Consider the following 22,841-nt stretch of genomic DNA (forward strand, 5'->3'; position numbering starts at 1 on the left):
GCAAGTCATTGACTGGATCATTTGAGCATTAATTAGCATCTAAATTGCTCTGTAACAAATCATTAAAGCATTTTTCTGTCACAGGGCTTTTCTTTGTCCAGGGTTGGCGCCGTTTAGCAACATGATCTATCAATAGCACTCTACTCCTCAGTCTTGTACCTTTTTGAAGAAGTGAGAATCGTCTTTCCAACATGGGTGGTTCTCTCTGGGGTCCTGTGAAGAGGCAGTATGGGACAATTTCTGACAATGACATGGAGCGTTTGCCCAGCTTGCAGAGTCTCAAAGAGACAGAGGGGGAATAGGGACTGACAGGGGCTAGCCAAACTGACAGAGGCACGGATTAGAATATGGCTAAAGGTTGACAGCCTGGCTGTCAGGAGTGCTAAAGGGGGCGAGCAATGAGAGGTGCAACACTTGAGACAAGATTTCAAAGAGACAGGATGTTGACAATGATGCCATCAGGGAGGACTAAGGTCAGCTAGAGGTGTGAAAAAATGTCTTTTTATCCAGACAAGTCAATATCAGAAGCACAGACCACACTGAGAGAGACACAACTTTATCGCTCTCTCGCACACACATCCAGCGAGAAATTGCCAGGTCTAATTATAGCGATGTAGTGTCCATCAGTGCTATTTTGTGAAATGGAGACTGACCACACTTTTATACCTTTGATTTAATTTCATCGGTATTGAATTCATTTTCTACAAGTCTCTGAAAAGATCATTTAAGCCATTAGCCTAGCAGTTAATTAACCTATCTGGAGTGGCCCTGAACTCAGAGAATCTCTTAAAAAAAGACAGACGTTAGAAGACAGGTGATGTGTCTAATTGGGTCTGATTTTAATGAGGTACGAGGAAATGTCAGCACCAACACTGGGTGATTGTAAGGCACAATGGAGATAACATATATTTGAAGATGACGTGTATGGCATTATAGACTCACCCGTGTGATGTTGTTCACCCTGAATAGACGAGTGACAACATTGTCATCAGTGGATCTGGAGAGCAGCTCCACCGTCATGGGTCCATACTGCTGCATCCCTGTTTCAGGCCAGTATTGTAGACAAGGCTGAGAAAGAGAAGGAAATAATTACACATGTAAATCACTGTACAATTAAATTAAATTTAATTCCTATACAAAACTGTTGTTTAGCGCAGAGGCAGTGACAAAAATTGACAAATAATGTTACATTTATGTATGTATGTATGTATGTATGTAATTATTTCAAAAGGGACCGTGTACATTAATCAACATCCAGACATATGTAAATGTACCCAAGTTATCTAAAGGTTGATTTTCATTGGCAGTCCATTTGCCTGATATTATTAAAAAAGCAACTAAATATATGCAACTAAAAAAAAGAAAGAAGAAGAGAAAAAACTACAATAATAATAACACTTGCAATACACCAGAATAATATAACTATAACATAAACAGAGTATTATTATGGGTGAACAACATCAATGATGAGATTGTTGATCATGAAATGGAATGACTATAATAACATAATAACATAATGCATAATGATTTTTTTTTTTAAATATTCAAATATTAAGAAATGTTTTCAATTAAGCCATTTGATATCTGACAATGTGATCTAATTTTGTCAAAATTCAAAAAAGGTCAAATTATCTGCTATTTGCCCTCTCTATGATATTATTTCTTGTTTATAGTTTTATTTTCTTTCTTTTTTTTATCACATTTTTGAATTCAAAATTCAAATATATAAGGAACATAAATCAAAACTACAATGAACTATATACAAATATATGCAATGAAAATGCACATTACAATAAAAGTAATTGGATACTTCAAATAAACAGGAAATCTGGGCTTTCATTTATCTAACAACATCTCAGTGATTGTGCCCAGCTCTGAGTAGTCCAGTCCTTTGCACCACTGAGCTTAGCAGTAGTACCCTCCAGCAAGGCAATGTCTCTGAAGTAAGATAGCAAAACTAAAGTTATAGCGGTGGATGTTTCTATCCAAATGATTTATGTTTTTCTTTTCAAATGACAAACAAAAGGATACCCTGCATTTTGTTTTTTTCCCAATCTTATCCAGTAACACTTTACAATAATGTCCCATTAGTTAATGTTAGATAATGCATTATCATTATCTCACCCCACCCCTCTCTTCCGTGGGGCGTGTCGACACAAGACATGTAAAAGTGCTGCCATGGACAGTATACAAATGGCTGAGAGCGGAAATATGCTAATACGGGACAGTCTGTCAGTGGTCGTGGGCGGAGCATGAGCAATATGACATCATATTGCTCAGAAAATCCAAATGGCTTGATTATTGAGAGTTTTTAGGCTTTCTGAGGATAAAAAAAAGGAGTGAATGGATTTTTCTCATTGTATGGTGGTTGTGTCCACACACTGCAAAGACACATTTATATGCAACACCATATAAAAGTGAATTTTGCATCCAATGACCCCTTTAACTAAATTAGCCAGTTATAAATTAGTTACAAGTGTTAATTGTTTGTTCGTCTTAGCTAAGGTCCAATAAATAACATTAACAGATACAGCTTTGGATTAATACATGTTTTAGAAGTATTGTTCATTATTAGTTCATGTTAACTAATAGTAACAAATGGAACATATTGTAAAGTGTTACTTATTAGCATAATACTATTTTAAAACAAAACAACTTTTATTACTTTTTTTTTTTCTTCTTCTTCTTATTTTGAATTTGGGAGTACCACCATAATGTTTTTTTCCTTTTACATTATGCCCACAATCAGAAGATACAAGTCAATGTCTGTTTGGAATGTATTAATAAAATAGATAGCGGATAGAGAAAATGGGCATCTTGTGATTAAGCGAAGGGTGAAGATAAACGGTGAAAGGATAATGGAGTCAAGGAAACGCCAGAGATATGCTAAACAGCACTGAAAATCCAATTGCAGCCCACCAAGATAAATACTCCTTGCTCATTTCTCCATATCGGCTGCATTTTCTAGTCCAATCTCCCACCAGATTACCATTTGCTCAATGTGTCAATTAATTTTCACTCACGCCTGTTGCAGACAGATCTAATCCAACATGCTTTTATTTGAAACGAGTAGGCGTGAAACAGCTTCAGCCATGTATTTCCGATGTGAGATAGAGAGATGTTGATATAGATGAGATAGAAATTGATAAATTCTTGGTCTGACCTACCAAAAAATAGCTTTCACACTCTCAAAGACTTCAAAACAAAAGGTTGCAGGGGGGCTTACAATATGTAAAGTTTATATTCACACCACAGTTGTCTGTGGCCTAAACCTGATTTTTTTCTCACCTCACATGTGGCACAAATATGTTGGATGAAAGCAAAAACATTACAATTATTCCACTAAATCTGACATTTTTAATTGTAATCTGAACCACTTTCATATGTGGAAATACATTTTTTAATGTACAGTAACTGGTGCATGCATTTCCAAATAGTTATACATGACAAAGGTATGTTTTGAATAAATCCAGAGTTCAGATTTAAGTTTGGTTTGAGTAAAGTCAGAATTCATGCCATTTTTCTTCACGCAATGCTTTTTTTTGTAAAACTGACAAGAATGACACCTCTCTACGGTTTAGAATTTACTGCAGTATGTTACATGATCCACGTTTACATTCTAGTACAAACTTATTCTTAAGATGTTCCGTTTTGTTTAGATGGTGATGAAATTGACATTTTTGCAGTTTAAAACGCAAGACACAGGTCACAAGGAATAAAAAAAATGCAAGGTCTAGAGATGCGCTTTTTAAAAGTTCAGCTTTTTTTAACTTGATCATAGTGTTTCTAGATTGTTGTCAAGCGTGAGACGCTGCAAAAAATGGAGACGGGAGCATAGTGGTTAAATAGGTCCATCTACTGCGTGTTTACACAGAAAAAAAATGGAAAATGAAAAAAAAAAAAATAGAGCAGTATAATGGAAACACACATTCTGTATGTATAGCCCAGTGTTGTGCAAGTTACTTCCAAACTGTAATACGTTATACATTACTTGTTACTGTTATTAAAAAGTAATTCTTTACCTTACAATATTACTGTTTCAGAATTGTAATGCGTTACATTACTCCTGTATTACTTTTGAGTTACTTTAACCAAAATAACTACAGAAGTAGAACTTAACATTCTAAAATGACTAGGGCTGTAAAGATATGCGATATATCTGAGTGTCGCGGTTTCATGAATCACGACACACCCCACACGTCCAGATCCAAAGCTACCACATCTTTAAATTACTATTAGTATTATTTGAAATTAACATTATAAAATACGTAGACCTACACCACAAAACTAGTTGAGAATAAATTATTTAAAATTGGCCAATTCCAGCGTTATGGACGTGACATTTGCAGTAAAAACTTGAAATATAAATTCTCAGAAAATGCATTTAATACCAATATATTGAAACGTCTGTTTATACATCCATAGGCTACTCCCTTAATAAAGGAGTCCAGACATTAGGAAAATATACACACATGCATTTTATATTTAATATGAGGGAAATAGCGTGACACAAAAAATCTTTAACTTTTAGGTAGGTTATAGCAAAATATTTTTTAGTAATTCTGTGAATTACACTAAGCAAACCAAAAGTAGGCCTAATACTACCCACCGGATGAAGAAGGGTTGGCTCTCCACAGAACATAATATATTCATTTTATTTTATTTTATTTTATTTTATTTTTCGTGTTCGCATTTATGAGGAAAAAACGATGTTACGGTCGTGTCAGTTCTCCGTAACGGACGCGACCGCTCTGAAAGCGGCACTAAAGACTGCTTAAGCTTTCACATAGACCTCAAACAGAAAGCACAAAGCCTTTCTTTAAAGTGAATTTCGTTTTGTATTAATTGTATCTTAATTTTAATCAATGATTCATCTACCAATTGCCTGGATTTAATAAGTAAGAAGTAAATATAAGTAGACAAGAGATAACCAGGACACAGAGGCGCGGGCGTCTCATAAATGAACCGAAACTCAGCGTCTACTTGCCTCACAGTCAGACATGTGTACTTTAAACAGAACAATTCAAAACGAAAGAAAACGGACTGCTCTCTGGTTAGAAAGAAAACACAGAAGAACAAACAGAGTAATGCGCATACGTCCATCCCGCGAATGTACAGTCTTCTTCTACCATATTCTCCCATTAACCGCTTTTCCACTGGCCAGCGCGAGCACAGAGACCGAAATCATGATTTTTTGAACAATTAAATTTTGGGCTAAAAGTGTGTTGTAACGCATGCGTTACTGAACATGTACCGAGTAAAATATTACTGAAAATTGATTAGTAATGCCTTACACTACTGCGTTACAACAAAAAGTAATAAGTTACTGTAATACATTACTTTTGTAACGCATTACTCCCAACACTGGTATAGCCCCAACACCAAAGTGTAGGCACTCCACTGTTTTGACTGTTTTTCATTTTTTAGATTTGGATACAGTAGAAATACAGGAAATTGCTGTCTTTTTGTCTTTGTCTTTTATGTTAGGTATTTAAATTAAATGTAATAATAATAATAAAAAATAAATAAAATAAAAAAAACTATAAAAACATGCAAATTGGGCTGTAGGTACATAGAAATTTAGTTATGGTTATGTCTAAGTGAGAAAAGCAGCCATGTCATTTGAAAGATGAAGACATGCATTTTGTGCCAAAGCAACCAAAAAAGATTCACAGATTAACACACGAGTTGCATCCGAAATGATATACTTCCCTACTATATAGTATGTGAAAAACAGTACACCAACAGAGTAGTACTGTATGTCCGAAAACATAGTATTTGAAAAAACAGTAGGCAAAAAGTACCTGGATGACCTAATACTTCCGCCGAGATTCTGAAGTGCGCATTCGACGGACACTTTACTATCCCATGAGTCCACGGGAGAAGATTTATGAATGGCAGTGAAGCAACACAACTGAAGCTGGTAGGTCATTTGACAATAACAACATGGCGGATGTAGTACGTCCGAATTTCATCAAATGTTGTACCTACTCAGAAAGTATGCCATTTTGGACAGAGCAATAGATTTCGGTTGTGCTTACTGTGTGAAGAAGTGACCTAACTCTTGTGAAATTAATCCTAGCTATTGTGAAAAACTGTAATGGATAAGAAAGTTCAGTATAGAGTATAAGATGACCAGAATAATCCCAGAAATGAGTCCTATTGTGTAATTTGCACAGTACCAACGCACATTGTGGGTTTTTGATCTGTTAATCTATCTCTCTTACCCAGGCAGAGTTGGACTGGTTGAGTTGGTTAAGCATGACGATGGAGGTACAACCGTAGTCAAATACAAGTCTCCAGAAGTCTGCGGTGGTGGTGGGCAGGGGGTGAGGGGTGACCACAAATGCAGCAGGCTGCAGGAAGCTGTCCATCAGTGCCGCGTTTATGTAGTTGTTGCCGTCCCCCTCTGTGGACACGAGAAACGCGAGGGCACGGTCGGGCGGCAACACGTCCATGCTCCGGTTCTTCTCGCGGTTCCGGGGCAGCAGAGACACGCTGCACTCCTCCACATCCAGGTGAGGGGTGACAGAGTTTAGAGTCTGAAAAAAAAAAAAAGGCAGACACAGAGAAAAGACAAGGGATCAAAGGGTGTCTGAAAGCACGCAAAGGATGTGGAATGATATAACTAAGTGAGACAATGAGAGAATGAGGAAGAAAAATTATGCAGGCAATAGCTAGAGGCAAAAATGTCCAACAAAGCAAAAGAGGAAGAAGTGTAAAATGCTGTGAAAGGAAACACATTATGAAAACAGAGAATTACATTCTTGACATCTAGAATCCTTCAGCCACTACACTACACTGAAGAGAGTATAGACAGACAGACAGACAGACAGACAGATAGACAGATAGATAGATAGATAGATAGATAGATAGATAGATAGATAGATAGATAGATAGATAGATAGATAGATAGATCTCTCCCTCTTTTTTTTAATTAATTATTATATTTATAATTTTACAGATTCTGCAAGGTGTAGTTCAAATAATGACCTCAATTGTAGATAGATGTAGAGAAAAGAATTTGAAGTTGAAATGATTTTGTCTCGGCCAAAGAATGGCTGCAAAGCTTAATGGCTGAAAATAAATGCAGACTGGTCACAAAAGAATACTTATGCTATGAGCCTTGAGGTGAATGAATCAAACTGAGAATTATGCAGATTATTACACTTGATGGGTAAAGTACTTCAATCCTGATTGGTTCTGACGGCACAAATGGGACATTACAATTATGATTATTAGAATTACATTGGCTTTGAGAGCTGTGCTATCAGGAGGACAGGGACAGGTATACACTCTGAGAGTGTTAGGCATGACGCCATTAGTAGCTTAATGTAAAAAACGTACATGCGGAACTGTAAGATGAGGGAACACCTCATTAAACCCTCTCTAAATGAACGAAAATAGATGCTATGGCTGGTTCACTTCATCAAAGTTTGAGCTGTGAGTTAGTATGCAGCACTTAACCTGGATGAAACAAAACATCATGATTTGCATAAACCCCAGGTGCTGTACATGCATTATAACAACCATTGGATTTTAATGGAAATACCATAAAATTAAAACAATTCTAACAAACTACATTTTGTCAAGAGAATGTGAGTGGTGCTTGACTGTGCTAGCGGATTTTACCAACTTCCCTAGTATTGCTTTCCAGATGTTACCGCATTGCTAGGCACAGTGTTCTGCCATAGATGGTTGCTAGGGTGCTATGGATGATAGGGTTCAAGTGAAAAAAGTTAAGTCTATACGATACTATGATGCTTTTCTATTTAATGTTTTTTTTATATTTATTTCTATTTAGCTTAAATTAATTTTAGTTTCAGTTTCAATTTTAGTACTTCAAATTAAACGTATTTTTATTTCACTTAGTTGTCAGGCAACATTTCTAATTTTTAAGTTTAGGTTTTTTATCTAATATTTATTTTACATTTTACATTTTATGCATTTGGCAGACATATTTGTCCAAATCGACTTACATTGCATTTCAAGGTACACATTTTTACATTCTTATCAGTTCTTGCTTTCCCTGGGAATCGAACCCATGACCTTGGCGTTGCAAGCGCCAACGCTCTACTGTTTGAGCTACAGGAAAGAAAATGTGCTAGCATATTTAGATTTTTTTTTTAATTATTATTGGTTGTAGTTTTAGTAAACAATAAAACTACTACTCTACATATAACTCTGATCCCTCCTTTAATGCAAGTCTGTAGGATTGTTTTGTTTTTTTCTAAATTAACTGGTTTTATTCAAGTCAAAAATATTATTTCACATTACTGAATAAACCTAAATACATTAATTTATACCAACAAAATATTTTTTCTTGGGGTTAAATCATAAATATCTCTTTAAGGTAACAACTGCAGATCACGTGTTCTTTCAGTCCATTTTAAAAAGAAGGAAAATAATAATAATAATAATAATAATAATAATAATAATAATAATAATAATAATAATAATAATAATATGAGGTTTTAAATCTCTCGCTTCAATCAGTGCTCCTAATTTTGCAAAAGTCTACGCCAATTACACACTAATTTTTTCACTTAAACGGTCATGAATATTTTATGTTTGGTCTCTTTATGTGCTCAGAATTGTTCATACAGTATACTATGCTTTGGGCATTTTTTTGAGACTATATGCATTTTAATTTGTCAGTGTGTTTCAGTGACACCACACAATGTGACCAATCTCACCACACAATCTCTCTAAGCAATGATATGTAGTCAATTGTACTTGATCAAGCACTATCCACAGGGCATTAGCAGAGTCTACAACATTAAACTGGGCTGACTCTCATCAGCAGTAATATAACTGGGTATTAACTTACTAAAAAATATAATAGGCAATAGGCATAATAATGGTTTTCTCAGCTTAGGGGTCACAACAAGGATACATCCTTGTATTTACTGGGGAAATAAGAAAAAGAAAAAGAGTGAATTTGCAAAAATGTGATAAGTGACTATTCACCGTTTGAGAGTTCTGGGGTCAGTTTTGTAAGAATGTTGTGAATACATTGACCCTGGAACAGGTGCAGCTACTTTGAAACTCATAAAGATACTCAATTATATATACACAATTTACTTCTAAAATGACTCAGCACTACTTGAGAAACAGCCATTCAAACTAGAAAATGATGTGTATTGGCTCAGTTTGCTCAGTTGAAAGGTTGTGTGCACAACACAGTGTGGCATAACTGGTCCAGTTCTCTCCTGAATCATACTCACATGAAACTCTTCTCACAGTTGAGATCAAGAAGAAAAAAAAAAAGAAAAAAAAACCCCTCTTACATATTCAGGTTACAACTTTGTACAGTATACTATGATAAATTATACATTTCAACTGTTATATATGTAAGGAATAATTGACGACAGGCCGTTGAATTATTAGAAAAATAATGCACACCCGAGGTGGTAATGCGGTCACGACGCGAAGCGGAGTGGCCGTTCACCTCGGGTGTGCATTATTTTTCTAATAATTCAACGGCCTGAAGTCAATTATTCCGCTTATACTACAGTTACCACACCTCGAAACATTGTTCAGATTATGTATTTCAAGACGTTTGTAAAGTTTTTTGTCATTAAAACGCTCTTGTATGTAGGACTAATTTCTTACGCATCTAATCCCCTGCCTCCGTTGCTAATTCCAAAACGTCATTTTAGAGTTAGTAACGGAGGTTTGAGCCACTGATAGCAGACTAATGCTGGGACACACGACTAGCTGACACATTCTCTGACTGTTTTCATCGCAGCATATTTTAAAAACCGACTTTAAACACAGACTGAATGCGCTGAACACGCGTTTGGACATGATAAGTCATAAGAAACAAATAACATTCATAACCGGCCTTAAAGTGTGTCCCCGGCTTTATGCAGTTATTAATGCAGTTATTAGAGAGAGATGTTGCAATAATGAGACAGAAAAGCATGTGCGTCAATATTATTATTTATTTATTAATTCAATTCGTTTTAATTAATTCGTTTATTTATTCTTTTGTTTCTATTATTGCCAGATGACAGTAGCCTAGACTAGCCAAATAAATGAAACACAAAGCCCTTTTAACAAGTAGGCCAATCAATAATTATTTATTTGTTAAATTATCTGCAATAAAAATCCGTGCTGCAGGACTATCCATTTATTTAGCCTATATTCAGTTTAATTTTCTATTGATTATATAGGACTATATACTTAATTTATTAAAATTAAACTGCATGTTTCCATTAATTGTGAAGCTAGACATTGAAAATTGCAGATCAAGCGCATGGGGCTAAATGTTTTTTCTTGTTATGAATTGTATCCTATCTTCCGTTATTACAGTTGACTACGCGAAGTGATATGGAACTGTAATGCGGTCAAGACCTGCCTGGAACTACTTTAGCTGTGCGTTTCCCTGAAAATAATGCACACCTTAGAACGTTCGTCAACCAATCAGATTCAAGCATTCAACGGCCCTGTAGTATAAATATATATATATATATATATATATATATATATATGTTCTAAAATCTAAACGTATGCAGCAAAATATAGCACATTTTACAACTAGTGAACTGTTATAATATATATATATATATATATATATATATATATATATAATCCTAACCAACTAAAAACATGCCAAGGTTCAAGCCAATTGCAACCAACTGCAACTAAAATCAGTCTATGTAAGTTTGTTTTTAAATTCTGATATTGCAATACATACTGGTTAGTGTCAACCATTAACCACTTCAAACTCAACATAAAAAGTTATTTTTTTGAGTCATTGTCCTTAGTTAATTCACTGCTAAATATGACTCACCTGAAACTCTTCTCGAAGTTGAGAGGTGTTGGTCTGAGAATCCACACTCAACATGTCCTTATAGGTGAGCGTAAACTCACTGATAGGGATGGCGGTCTCTCCGCACAGACAGGCCTCTAGTATGGCATCATGAATGAATATATACTGCTCCTAAAACCACAGAGAGAGATTGACACAGAAAGAGTCAGTTCAGGTCAGACTACAAAAAAAAAAAAATAGTCCATGTCAAAACATGCCCAATGCAGTGTCCAATTATTTGCTTTTATCTGACTTTAATTAAAAACGATGCGACAAAATGTCAGAGAGATTAATCGAGGGGGGCTAATATTAGCTTAATTTAGCAGTGTAGGAGGGAAATGTCAAAGTCAATCAAATCTACAGTATAGTCTCATGTAAAGATGTACAAAACTTTTGCAGTCTTCTACAAATGGCCATTGGCTGAATGAATTGAGGCTCAAGAAATTGTGGTATATAACAATAGTTGTCTATAGAGATCCTAGAAATAATTATAGACCCATACTGCCATGGCTTTACGGATTTTCTGGATGGTTCCCAGAGTATTGCAATGGGGCAGTTAGAGTGTTTAGAGTGTATGTGGTTTGTAGGGTGTTCGGGTGGTAGCCCATGCTGACTGGAAAAACATGCCTGTGGAGACATATCTGCAAAATTATTTTGCAACATTTTCAAAGTGAAATGTCCAGTGAGTAGAGCTAAAAAAAAAGAAGAGCTAAAACAGATGAATGTGAATCTGGCAACATTTTATTTTGTTGGTTATTATATGTATCACAATAGTCCGGAAATTAAATTCCCGGTGAGTGTAGCTAAAAGGTTAATGCTCTGCCACATTTAAAAATAACCTACCACCTACACTAAACCTAACCGATAACGTTAACAAAAGCAAACATGAAATTAAAAACACTTTGTGCTAAGGCAAGCATGCCATTTTAGCTTGCTTCTACAAATCTTTACCTGGTGAGCCATCAAGCAAGTTTACAGAAAAAAATGTCTGAACAGCCATACTGTACATATGGAGCTGGTTTGATGCAAACATCATAATGTATAAGTTTATAAATTACACAGTATGGTAAAAGTGTTTTGAGGTCATAACAGTATTGTGAAGTACAGTACAAGGAAGAGTGCAAAATAAGACTTTATAAACTGATTATCAGCCCCTGTAAGCATAATTTGTGTGAAAAGGAATAAAACATGTTGCCATTTTTCTGTTATTAGTGTTCATTTCAGCTGGAAACAGCCATGAATTGCATGTGTATATATACAATTTTGTAAAAATGTAGGTAGAGGCACATTTTTGGAGTTAAAGGAGCTCAACTTCAAGACTCTATGATATTCTGGTCTCTAGATGTGACTTGGGTGCAAATCCAATCACTTAAAAAGTAATATTTTAAGAATATTAACAAATCACATGATTTGAGGTGTTGTTAGGAATAAACTGCAAAATGAAATTTAAAAAAAATACGTAACCATAGATATGAACAAACGAAATAGTGATGCTTGCCTTATCAAACAAGCATTAGACAGAAGACGTCCTTAATTAGATTGCTAAATTATTTTATTTTGATTCTGTTTTACTCTTTTAATCAGAGGGTTAAAGGTCATGAATGAGTTTTCTGTTTGATCTCTTTTGATGGAGTACACTAGACTGGCCTTCAGCTTGCTGTAGTCAATTCATATATCATACGCAGCACTGTGTAAAAGTGAGGGCAGAGATCTCTTTTGCATTATAAAGCAGTCTAGAAAGCAAGATGGGTTTCATGGCCTTGCTTTTGTCTTTAAAAGCATTCTTGTGATATTAAGCGAACAGTGATTATACATTAAATTATGGTTTCTTCTTTGTTGTCCAGCCTCTTGAGGGTTCACTTGAATAGAAAAATATTCACAGCTACTTTCGTCCATCAGCTTATTAACATGCAGTTCACCAACTCATTCTCTGTCTTTCATAAATGAATGAATTTGAGGGGAAATAATAAAATGAGAATATAAATTATTCAAAAGTAACATATTTTTAATGTCTAAATCTCTTTTACCAAGCAACCTCAGATAAACTTTCTAGCCCATTTTTTCTGTAAAGAATATAGAGAAGTTAAAAACAAGGCAACATAGAAAACTGGAATTTGCCATGAAATATTTAATAAAACGTAGCATTCAACATACTACTATACTTGCATGATAGATATTAACATCTATAAGCAACATGGATTGCCATTCTCAGCTCATTTTACTTCTGTAATCTGTTTGTCCAAGTGAAATAGCATATTCAGTGAAAAAAGGGCTTGATTTTATCATTCATGAATTTATTAGTTCATTAAGTTTAGCCATTATAGCTAGGATGTGCAGTTGCATAGAAGCTAGCAATAGTAAACTAGCTTTGAAAGCATAACAGAGGAAAATATCCCACCCTCCCTTCAGAGTTCTCTCCAAAGCCATGCCTCCTTCAAAATACATAAACATGCACTGTCAAAGCAAAGTCTGCAAAGCATCATTGCCTCATGTCTCAAAGCGCAACATTACAATAATAATGAACGTCACCAACTTATTTATGGTTATTGTTAGAATTCAAAGTGGTTTTGACTTGTAAAATGCATTTGCATCCTCGTAGAACTCATGACAACTTGTAAATCAAGACTTTTCTGAGAATTCTCAGTTATATCACCTGACTGCTGCATATTAATTTTGGCATTGATAGTGGTGCCATAGAAATGCATGTGGACATATATCGGGTGTACATTTTCTTGCCATACGTAAAATTTTACCAAATCATACAGTTAACTTCTGTGATTCAGGACTATTGCGTTCAATTCAGCAGTGAAGAGTAGTGTTCACATCAACAGTACCCCAGATTACGTTTTTTGGCCGACTCAGTATGGTTCAAAGATGCACACCTGAGTTTGAGAAACAGCGTTCACAACATCCAAATGAACCAAACTCTGACATCAAATGAACTCAGGTAAGCACCAAAAGTACTAGAGTAAAACACCTAGATAAAATAGCCAACCTAGATTATTTGGATGACTACTTGATTAATGTGAGCCATTCTTTTGTTTCTGATCTTACCTCAGTCTGGATCATATTAATACGTCGTGAGCAGAGTGTCTTCACACAGTTATAGATGTCCACCACACCCTCACACTCCGCCATATCCAGCATCACGTCCAATACTATGTAACAGCCGGTGCGGCCAGCGCCCATACTGCAGACAGACAAAAAGATGGCTGAAGGAATAATGTCACTGCACTAATGTAGCTCTGGGTACACACTCATAATTGGACAGTTTTAAGAGGTACTTCACAAATTGCATTCAGTCAATTCCTGATTACTTACAGGGTTGGATAAAACTACCACAGCTCTTTCAAGCAGAACATTCAAGGGGTGACTAAAACAACCTGATACTGCCACAGTCAATTAACCTTAAATCAGATTCCAACCTGAATAATCTTGAACTTGAGCTGACTCTCCAACCTTATAACTGTGGTGGTACCATGATGCAGTGATATTAGTTGGTAAAACAATGTTACTTGTATATTTACTTAACAATGGCAACCCAACAAATGCTGGTGACAATCAGTTGTGGTGGGTAAAACATATTAACTCTCTAGCCAATTAGTTGAGTTGATTCATAAATTATGTCCTCTGACCAGGAGCCTCTAATTCACAAATAAAGTGCACACTGGATGAGAAGTGCCACATTTTTTAAAATTCGAACACATTGTTTTCTATGAGTATCCACAGAACACTTTATTAATTCTTGAAGTAAAGTTTATTTATTTATTTAGGCTAGTAAAAGTTCTGAATCGCTTACAGATTACTGGTACTGAATGATTGTTAGCCTATTTATATACCATGGTATTTAAAAATTACTCAAATGTATTTCAAAGAATTCATTGGCACTACTGTCCAGGTAACGTCTAAAAACATGATATTACCGGTGCTTTGTGCAGTAAGAAAATGTAATGTGGGCTGGATTGGCCTTCATGGCAGTGAGGCATACTAAATAAGTATCCTAGAAAATCTTAAATGAAGCTATCCTTTAGTTTAAGTAAAAGATGAAGCAATGGTGTTAAAGCACATACAAGTGGAGAGATAAACTGAGGAGCACATTGCAACATTTTACTTGCACAAAATGTTACATTTTCAGGATAAATGGGGACCAATGAGACTTAGTTATGCTAACTGCAAACGCGGTCAATAAGGCTATCACTTTAGTATAAATTTCACATGTGATGCTTATATGAACATTTCAACAATGTTCAGGGATGATTCATTGAATTGGTTTTCTGTCCAATTTAGTTTGATCTGATACATGAATGTCTTTTGTATAAATAAATGAGACTGGCGGATACAAACACGTCCTTGGACTGGTGAACTGCAGGAGCAAGCAATTTTCTCTTTATAATGGACAGCAGATGCATGGAAAATATAAAATAACTGTATTTCATCAAAAGGAAGAACATGCTTTCATATTTGAGATCTGAAAGAACTGGCATTGCCTTGAGACAAGAAATGCATTTTTTTAAAGTTGAAGTGCAGGCACTAAAACCCATAAGAGACTGCTTAACTAAGAGTTGGAGTGGTTAGAATATAATCTGCAACTGAATTCTTCTGTTTTCTACTTATTGGATAGTATTTACTGTATGCCACTTATTTTTATTTTTAAACAGTATGCAGTATAAAACAATCACATGGAGATGCACCGATGTATAGGCCAATAATCAGTATCAGCTGATAAAAGCTACTATTTTCACTATTGGCCGATTGTTTAAAAACAGCCGATGATCAGTGCAGATTATATGCTGTCAATCAAAAGTGTGCAGAAAAACATGTCAGACTGCAAGTACAGGAAGTGATGCTTGATTACCTGCAGTGGACTACCACTGGCCCAGCATCGGGTGGTGTGGAGGTTTTGACCCGCCGGAGGAAGGCCAGCAGTCCTGTGGCATGAAACGGGACACCATGCTCTGGCCAAGATGTAAAGTGGAATTGGCAGACTTCATGCTTGGCTGGGTAACCCCGCTAATAGAGAACAAACAATATATATATATATATATATATATATATATATATATATATATCTCATTTTATCAGAATACCAAATGGGAAATAGCTCCATTAACAAATTTACATTTCATGACATAAAAACATAGCAAACCATTGACAAATATCTCAACACTCTTACCCGCTCCATGGCAAAGGTGCGTACAGTGTATTCTGCCAGCGTTTCAGTTTTCAGTAGAGTGATTTTAATGTCTCCATAGAGCTCACTTTCATCTGGCCAGTATTTACAGCACTTCATCTGAACAAAACAAATCATATTTCTCAAATCATATTTACAATTTGGTTAAATCCTTACATTTTAATTTAATGGTAATCACAAATATTTATTTTTCCAAAGACAAATACATGCAAAAAAGTAAAAAGATTCATAATTATAAAGACAATAACATATTTAAAGGCACAATGTGTACGAATTTTGGATTGAAATTTTCCAGTTGGACACACTTGGATCATCAAGCTACACCTTTGTCATTGCTTTGAATAAGTGACCTCTCTGCCTTTAATCAATGCTCTTTAGACTAGAGCCCTGCATTTCAGCCCGAGCCCGACGGGCCCCGACTTTTTTACGCCCCTAGGGCCGGGCTTCGGGACAATTTTCACGTCATAGTTCACATGCGGGCCGGGCCTCGGGCCTTTTTTGAGTTATCCTTCTTTTTATATTTTTAGACATTAATAAAAAAAAATATGAGAAGTTGAAGTCGACGATAGAAAAACAAACATAGAAAGACATTTAATAACCTCATAACTTTCATAATCTTATAATTACACTGACATATGATTGACATGACAGTCGCACGCACACGCACACACACACACACACACACAGAAGGTTTCCCGTCAGCGGAACCAACGATTCACCTCATGTGCAAATAATGGAGAATATTAAGAGAAAAATCGCAAGTTATAGAAGAGAGGACTGGGTTAAAATCTTCCACTGTGGATGCTATTCTTTTTCTCCACGATGCTCTGTAAAAGACTGTTCTAACTTTTCGTTTGATTGGACTTTATTTTCGTTTAACTGTTGGAAATACTGATGTTTTTCGTTCGATTGGACTTTATTTTCGTTTAACTGTTGGAAACTACTGGAAAAAAGAATGGCCATGTTCTGTGGTGCATTTTTGAGGTAAGATAACCTGCAAGTTTGTTTTTGATTTATTTAATTTAATTTGTTTAGATTGACTATTGCTCATTTCGTTTGCGAGCGCTGTTGCGAGCAGCCTGAGCCTGCCTCAGTATTTCAAAAAAAATTTACTCACTGTGGTTTAATAAATAAACATTAAACTAACTGTCTGTGTGATATGCTTGAAGTGTTTTATATCTATGGATTTTATTGTAGCTAAGTAAAGTATTAGCGTTGATTTGAGAGGCTAAATTGATCAAACATGTTTTACTCGCTGTTGGCTCGGCTTGCTTGGCCGTCATTTTTTTTTTTAAATGCTTCAAACATTTGTCTAAATTAGCTTAATGAAGAAATGAAATGAAAAGAAAAGAAACATAACTAACAAAACAGACATATTTTAATGGCAGTCTGCCGCTGTGAAAAAAAAAAAAAAAAATACGGGCTCGGGTCGGACTCGGGCTGATAATTCTGATGAGCTGTCGGACACGGGTCGGGCTAGGGCCTGAGCGTCTCGGGCCAGGGCCGGGCTCGGGCCTAGATTTGAGGCCCGTGCAGGGCTCTACTTTAGACACAAGCCAAAATGTTATTTATTGTAGGTCAATAAATATTGTAGGTCAACATTTGCCTTTTCATGACTTAAACTCATCATAAACAAAAGCTAATACTTAAGATAAAACTAAAACCATTTAGTTAGTCAATGTTTAATCAAGTTTTTGTACTATAAATAAACAAACAAAAAAAACACATTCATTCTGCAGTCAGTAAAACTAGCCAGTGTATGTTCTGCACATCAACAAACCACACATATATGTATAAAAATTGATTTTCAATTAGACATAAAATGTATTATTAGACTTTTAGACTTTAAATATAAATAAATTACATGGTCGCTTCACTTTTTTCAATGTACTATCAAAATGTTTAAAGGGGGAACTAATTATTATAATCTATGTAAGGTGTATTTGTGAATATCTGCATGTTGAGGCATGCTAATTTGCCCCCCCAAAAAAAAAAAAAAAAAAAAAAAACGTCTAAACTTGGTTAACTATAGATTCTGCCAAAATATCATAGTTACTACCACATAAAACTGTTATACTACAATAAAACTGTGGTAACTTGGTTGAAGCCAATAAATAAATTAATCAGCTTCTTAAAAAGAGATCAAATACTAATTTACTATGATGTTACAGTACTAACAACAACTGTAGTAACCATAGTATTTTGGAGGAAATGGGACAAAGGAAAGTGCGATTAAATGCAAGATGGCTGGGGCGATAAAATCATTGATCAGATGGAATGTTCTCTGGCTAATGGGGTGTCTTGGTAAAGTTTATCTTCAGTAATGGTCAGCTGTGGACTGCAGTGGTCAGTGTTTAGTAATAGATGGTGTCATTAGTGGGCGGAGGGGGCGGCTGGGTAGCCGGAGGCAGAGGTAGAGTTATTCTACTCACTCTCCCCACCTCCACCAGTTTGGTGATCATCACAATGCTGTAGCAGTTCTCCTGCCAAACCATGCGCCAGAAGTCATAGATCATGTCCTGCTTGGGCCCTGCGGAGAGAGAGAAGAATAAGGTTTCATGGAGAATTGTGGGAGGTGAATGATTTGAATGGAGGATAAAGAGAGAATAGAGGTGGTTTTGTGAAATAGCAGGTCACCACTTTGATGAGGATTACATAAGGATAGAGAAATGGCAGGCTGCTAGGCCGGAAGAGCTATCAGTTCATAGAGAATAGATAAACTGTAGGCAGTGATAATCGAGTGAGTAATATCAGCAAGAAACTAGATTTCTATATTTTCTAAAAGAAAATGTGAGTGGTTCCAAGATGAGAGAGAGACGCTATTTTGAAAGCTATGGTGGAAGGCCATCATTAAGGGAATATTGTCCTGGGCCCTGTGTGATGAGGGCCAAGCTATAGCATTCTGGGTGGACTTTAGTGTGTTTCTATGCGGTTGCTAAGTTGTTTGGATCTTTTCTAGCTTGTTTCTATGCAGCTACTAAGGTTTTTAGAATTTTTTTTTTTTTTTATGCAGTTACTAATGTATTCTATAGGTTGTAGATGCTAGAGGTGCTAGAATGGTTCTTTGGTGGCTCCTAGGGTGTTCCAAATAGTTTCTTACTTGACCATGCCAAAAAAAAGATACCCTTGACCATGCCCTCTAGATATTACTATGGTATTATCTATAGAATAGTGTAAATATAATTTTGAGACAAAGTAAATCTATGTGATTCTCACTCTCATGGCACTCTCATTTCAAACTGAGAAAAGAAGAAATTTCTGTTCATCCAATATTAAAGTCCACACAACCTAAACTTTGACGCTTCAAAAACTTAATAAAGACATTGTAAAAGTAATCCATATTAATTGAACGGTTTAATCCAAGTCTATGGAACAGACACGATCACATTTTATGATGAACAGATTTAATGTTGGCTTTTATTCACAAAATACATGGATCAGCGTATACAAAAAACACAATCAAATATGGTCAACAGAAATGTAAACATGCTAGCTTAACGAGCAAGAACTGAGATGCTGCTCGATTCATATGGATTACTTGTATAATGTGTTGAACATTTTGAAGCATCAAAAAAAGTGTTGGGGCCAGATTTACTAAACAGGGCAAATTAGCGTGAGAGAGCAATTCCATAAAAGCGCCAAAAGGAGTAGAAGGTTCTGTGTGTGATCTACTGACGACGCGCAAATTAAAGAACACAGACACAGCCAGATCATTTCCATAATGACCAACACAATCTACCAAGAGCAGTGCAAATTAGCATCTGGTATAAGACATGCTTTTTTTTGGGTGGTAAATAATGGCGCAAATACCAGTAAATTGACTAGCGCAAACCTTAGTAAATCACCTTGCATGATTCATTTAAATACTCTCCTCCCTACATTTTGTATCTGAAAGGGAAACTCCTACAAATGCATATTTACGCTAATTTTTCACTGCGTGTCCTGACAGTAGTTTTTTCAAACCAACAGAGGGTTTGCGCTGACACAAGCTGTTAGTAAATCTAGCCCTTGATGTGTGGCTGTGTAGACTTTCAATAGAGGGATACAAAAAGTTTCATTAAAAATATCTTTATTTGTGTTTCACAGATGAACGAATGGGTTTAGAATGATATGATAACTGATGAATTTTCATTTTTATTGGTTAAACTACACCTTTAACAATATCGTTGAGGGACGAGCAATAGCAATAGTGACGCTTGCCTTAGCAAACACCTCTAATAAAATATTTACTAATAACATGAGCCGAACCTCTATGTTGTTCACTCTTGTCTCTTTCTTTTCTTCCTTGTGCATTTTTCTCTACACATGCAGAAATCCACACACGGCAACATTAAAGCAGCGCTCTGAACATTAAAGGAAAGCTGCTGAAGGTTTATAACCGCCCTGACTCTGTCAGTGCCGTGAGCACTCTGCCCTCAGGCTAGGAGTCTGTTATCTTCTCTACCCATTTAAACAATTACAGCCAACAACAGGTGCCACACTTCCTATGCAGCTTTCCCAATATCGCCTGCAGCTACATCTTCTAAAAATCACATTTGAACGTTCTGCTCTACAGCCAGGATAAAGCTGAGGTTATTCATGATACATAATAATGTTAAAACGGGAAAGTTTTAGAGGTTTAAATATAAGGTGAGGAGACATTTGTTCTACAGCTATGTGTTTGTGGGCATATTGAAATGACATTTCCCAGCTGACAGCATCAGAACACATCCAGCCCGGGTTAATCAAAGCACCTCTGCCAGGAGAAAACTGCTGTTGTGTTTTCAGAGCAGACAACAAACAACTTTCATATTTCCTTAGGTCTTCTGAGCCTCTCTTTTTTTTAAAACATAAGCAACCGCACATCAGAGCTGTTAGACACCAAATAGGAATGTACTAAAATTGCCTACCACAGAGTAACACATTGGAAACCACCCATAATACCCAGGCAAACCAACTCGAGCTCATGAGAAAATGTACTGAAAATGTAAATATAATTTCATGAGGCGGCCATTTTGTCATGTAAATTATTAGGGATGTGCCCGAAGCATAAGTCTGAATTCTATGGGGCCCCTAAAGGGACAGGTTACGCTTGCTGCGGTAGTCGGTTGCATTACAGTACATCAGATTTCACTTGTCACATGAAGATAGTAAGGAGAGATGACTGACAAGACAATGTCGGAGGATTTGGAGCACAACAGATCCCTACGTGTCATTGGCAAATATGTTATCTTGTACATTGTGTGGTCAATACCGCCACTCCTTATACACAGAGCATGATCGCAAATTAAAAAGTGAAAGTAAAAAGCAGGCACACATTTTGCTGGTGGCTCCCTGATGCCCACAAATTACAATATAATTACTAATTATATAATTATAAAAAACTATATAATAAAGAGAGCACGCAAAATAATTTAAATATATATTTTTTCCTCCCATCTCATATTTTTTTCCATCACCATGTCCCTTTAAGGGCTCTGTAGAATACGTAATTTCCTTTCTGAACATTGTATTCGGCTTCAGGCACATCAAAAGGAGATGTCAAACAAATTCATATGAATCAGCCACCAATTTGGCAAAATGTAAAACAGTTAAGAATTTCCATAAGAATGTGTTTGGCAAAACCACAAAACATTACAGCGACATGTTAAAAATGTTCAGAACATCTGTATAGCAGTTTGCTGTTAGCAGCCGCATAGCAATGCCATAAAACTGCCCAGAACACCTTACCAACCACATTAAAGCCCTGGCAACCACCCAGAACAGTCTAGCAACCACAAATAATGCATACTATCAGACTTTTAGCAACCACATAGCAATGTGCTAAAAAAACAACAACAACCTTTTATTAAATGTATGATCAGTGTGATCTGGCAACCACCCTAAATGTGACCAGAAATGCACCAAAAACATGGAGAACAACCAAACAAAATGAAAAGCAACACCAAAACCACCCTATCATTGTAACATGCTGAGTTTTGGTTGGGCCAGTCCCAATTTTTCCAAAAATCTAGTAATATTCTAGTTGCTATTATATAGTTTTTAGAGGTTTGGAGCTGGAGCTGCAGCTGCAGGGCTGATCGTTTCGATTTGTATAAAAGCTCATTGAGTCTTGAGCACATCTGTATGCCGCGCTGTTACGATGTGAACATGCAGATGGCCTTCACAGCTCCACCAGCTAGCAAGATCTCAGGACCTAAAGCCAGTTTAAACCTCCGGATAGAGAACAAGCCTAGCAAACCCCACACATGAGTGTATGTGCACCTGCTCAAACAAAGCACAGCAGTGCCGGGAGTGTGTTTGTGTTTGGAGAGAGTCTGTGTTGATCAGTGGCCCTGGCGTGTTGACGGCTAACATGAGAGAGAAATCAGATTAAATGAGATGTGTGTGTAAGAGTGTGCAGTTTTCTGCTGCAAGCATGCTGGAACTGAGGAGTAGCTGAGACCCACATTGACAAAACTACAGACAGCTGTACATATGAGACAGAGAATCACTTTACTTTAAACCCATATAACTTTACAATCAGTTACAGCACCGATCAAATTTTGGGGTAAGATTTTGTTTTTGAAAGAAGCATCTTATGCTCCCAAGGCTGCATTAAAATAATAACAATAATACTACTAATAATAGTAAAAACAGCAATAGTGACATAATCTTAAAATTAATAATAACAGTTCCTATTTTATATACAGTTGTGGTCAGCATTATTGGCACCCCTGGTAATATGATCAAACATGGCTGTAAAAATAAACCTGCATTGTTTGTCCTTTTGGTCTTTTATTTAAAAAAATTCGCAAAAATCCAACCTTTCATTGAAGTAAAATAATTGAAAGTGGGGGGTAAATCACATTATGA

At 36.1% G+C, this 22,841-nt stretch overlaps 1 protein-coding gene across 3 annotated transcripts in view; it reads right to left on the reverse strand.

The window, feature by feature from the left end:
- ptprua (protein tyrosine phosphatase receptor type Ua) overlaps window positions 1-22,841 on the reverse strand; it is a 339,059-nt gene that overhangs the window by 4,054 nt on the left and 312,164 nt on the right. For 2 of the 3 annotated variants that reach the window (XM_084132053.1, XM_084132052.1), the window contains 8 exons: window positions 18,440-18,537; window positions 15,990-16,106; window positions 15,672-15,826; window positions 13,871-14,006; window positions 10,799-10,948; window positions 6,228-6,542; window positions 943-1,068; window positions 160-213 (listed from right to left, as the gene is read on the reverse strand). In XM_084132053.1, the coding sequence (XP_083988179.1) occupies window positions 160-213; window positions 943-1,068; window positions 6,228-6,542; window positions 10,799-10,948; window positions 13,871-14,006; window positions 15,672-15,826; window positions 15,990-16,106; window positions 18,440-18,537 (1,151 nt within the window). The remainder of the gene's footprint in view (window positions 1-159; window positions 214-942; window positions 1,069-6,227; window positions 6,543-10,798; window positions 10,949-13,870; window positions 14,007-15,671; window positions 15,827-15,989; window positions 16,107-18,439; window positions 18,538-22,841) is intronic. The other variant, XM_084132054.1, reaches the window with a different exon arrangement.

Source organism: Abramis brama (genome assembly GCF_963993115.1).
Source record: "Abramis brama genome assembly, chromosome: 12".
Taxonomy (NCBI): domain Eukaryota; kingdom Metazoa; phylum Chordata; class Actinopteri; order Cypriniformes; family Leuciscidae; genus Abramis; species Abramis brama.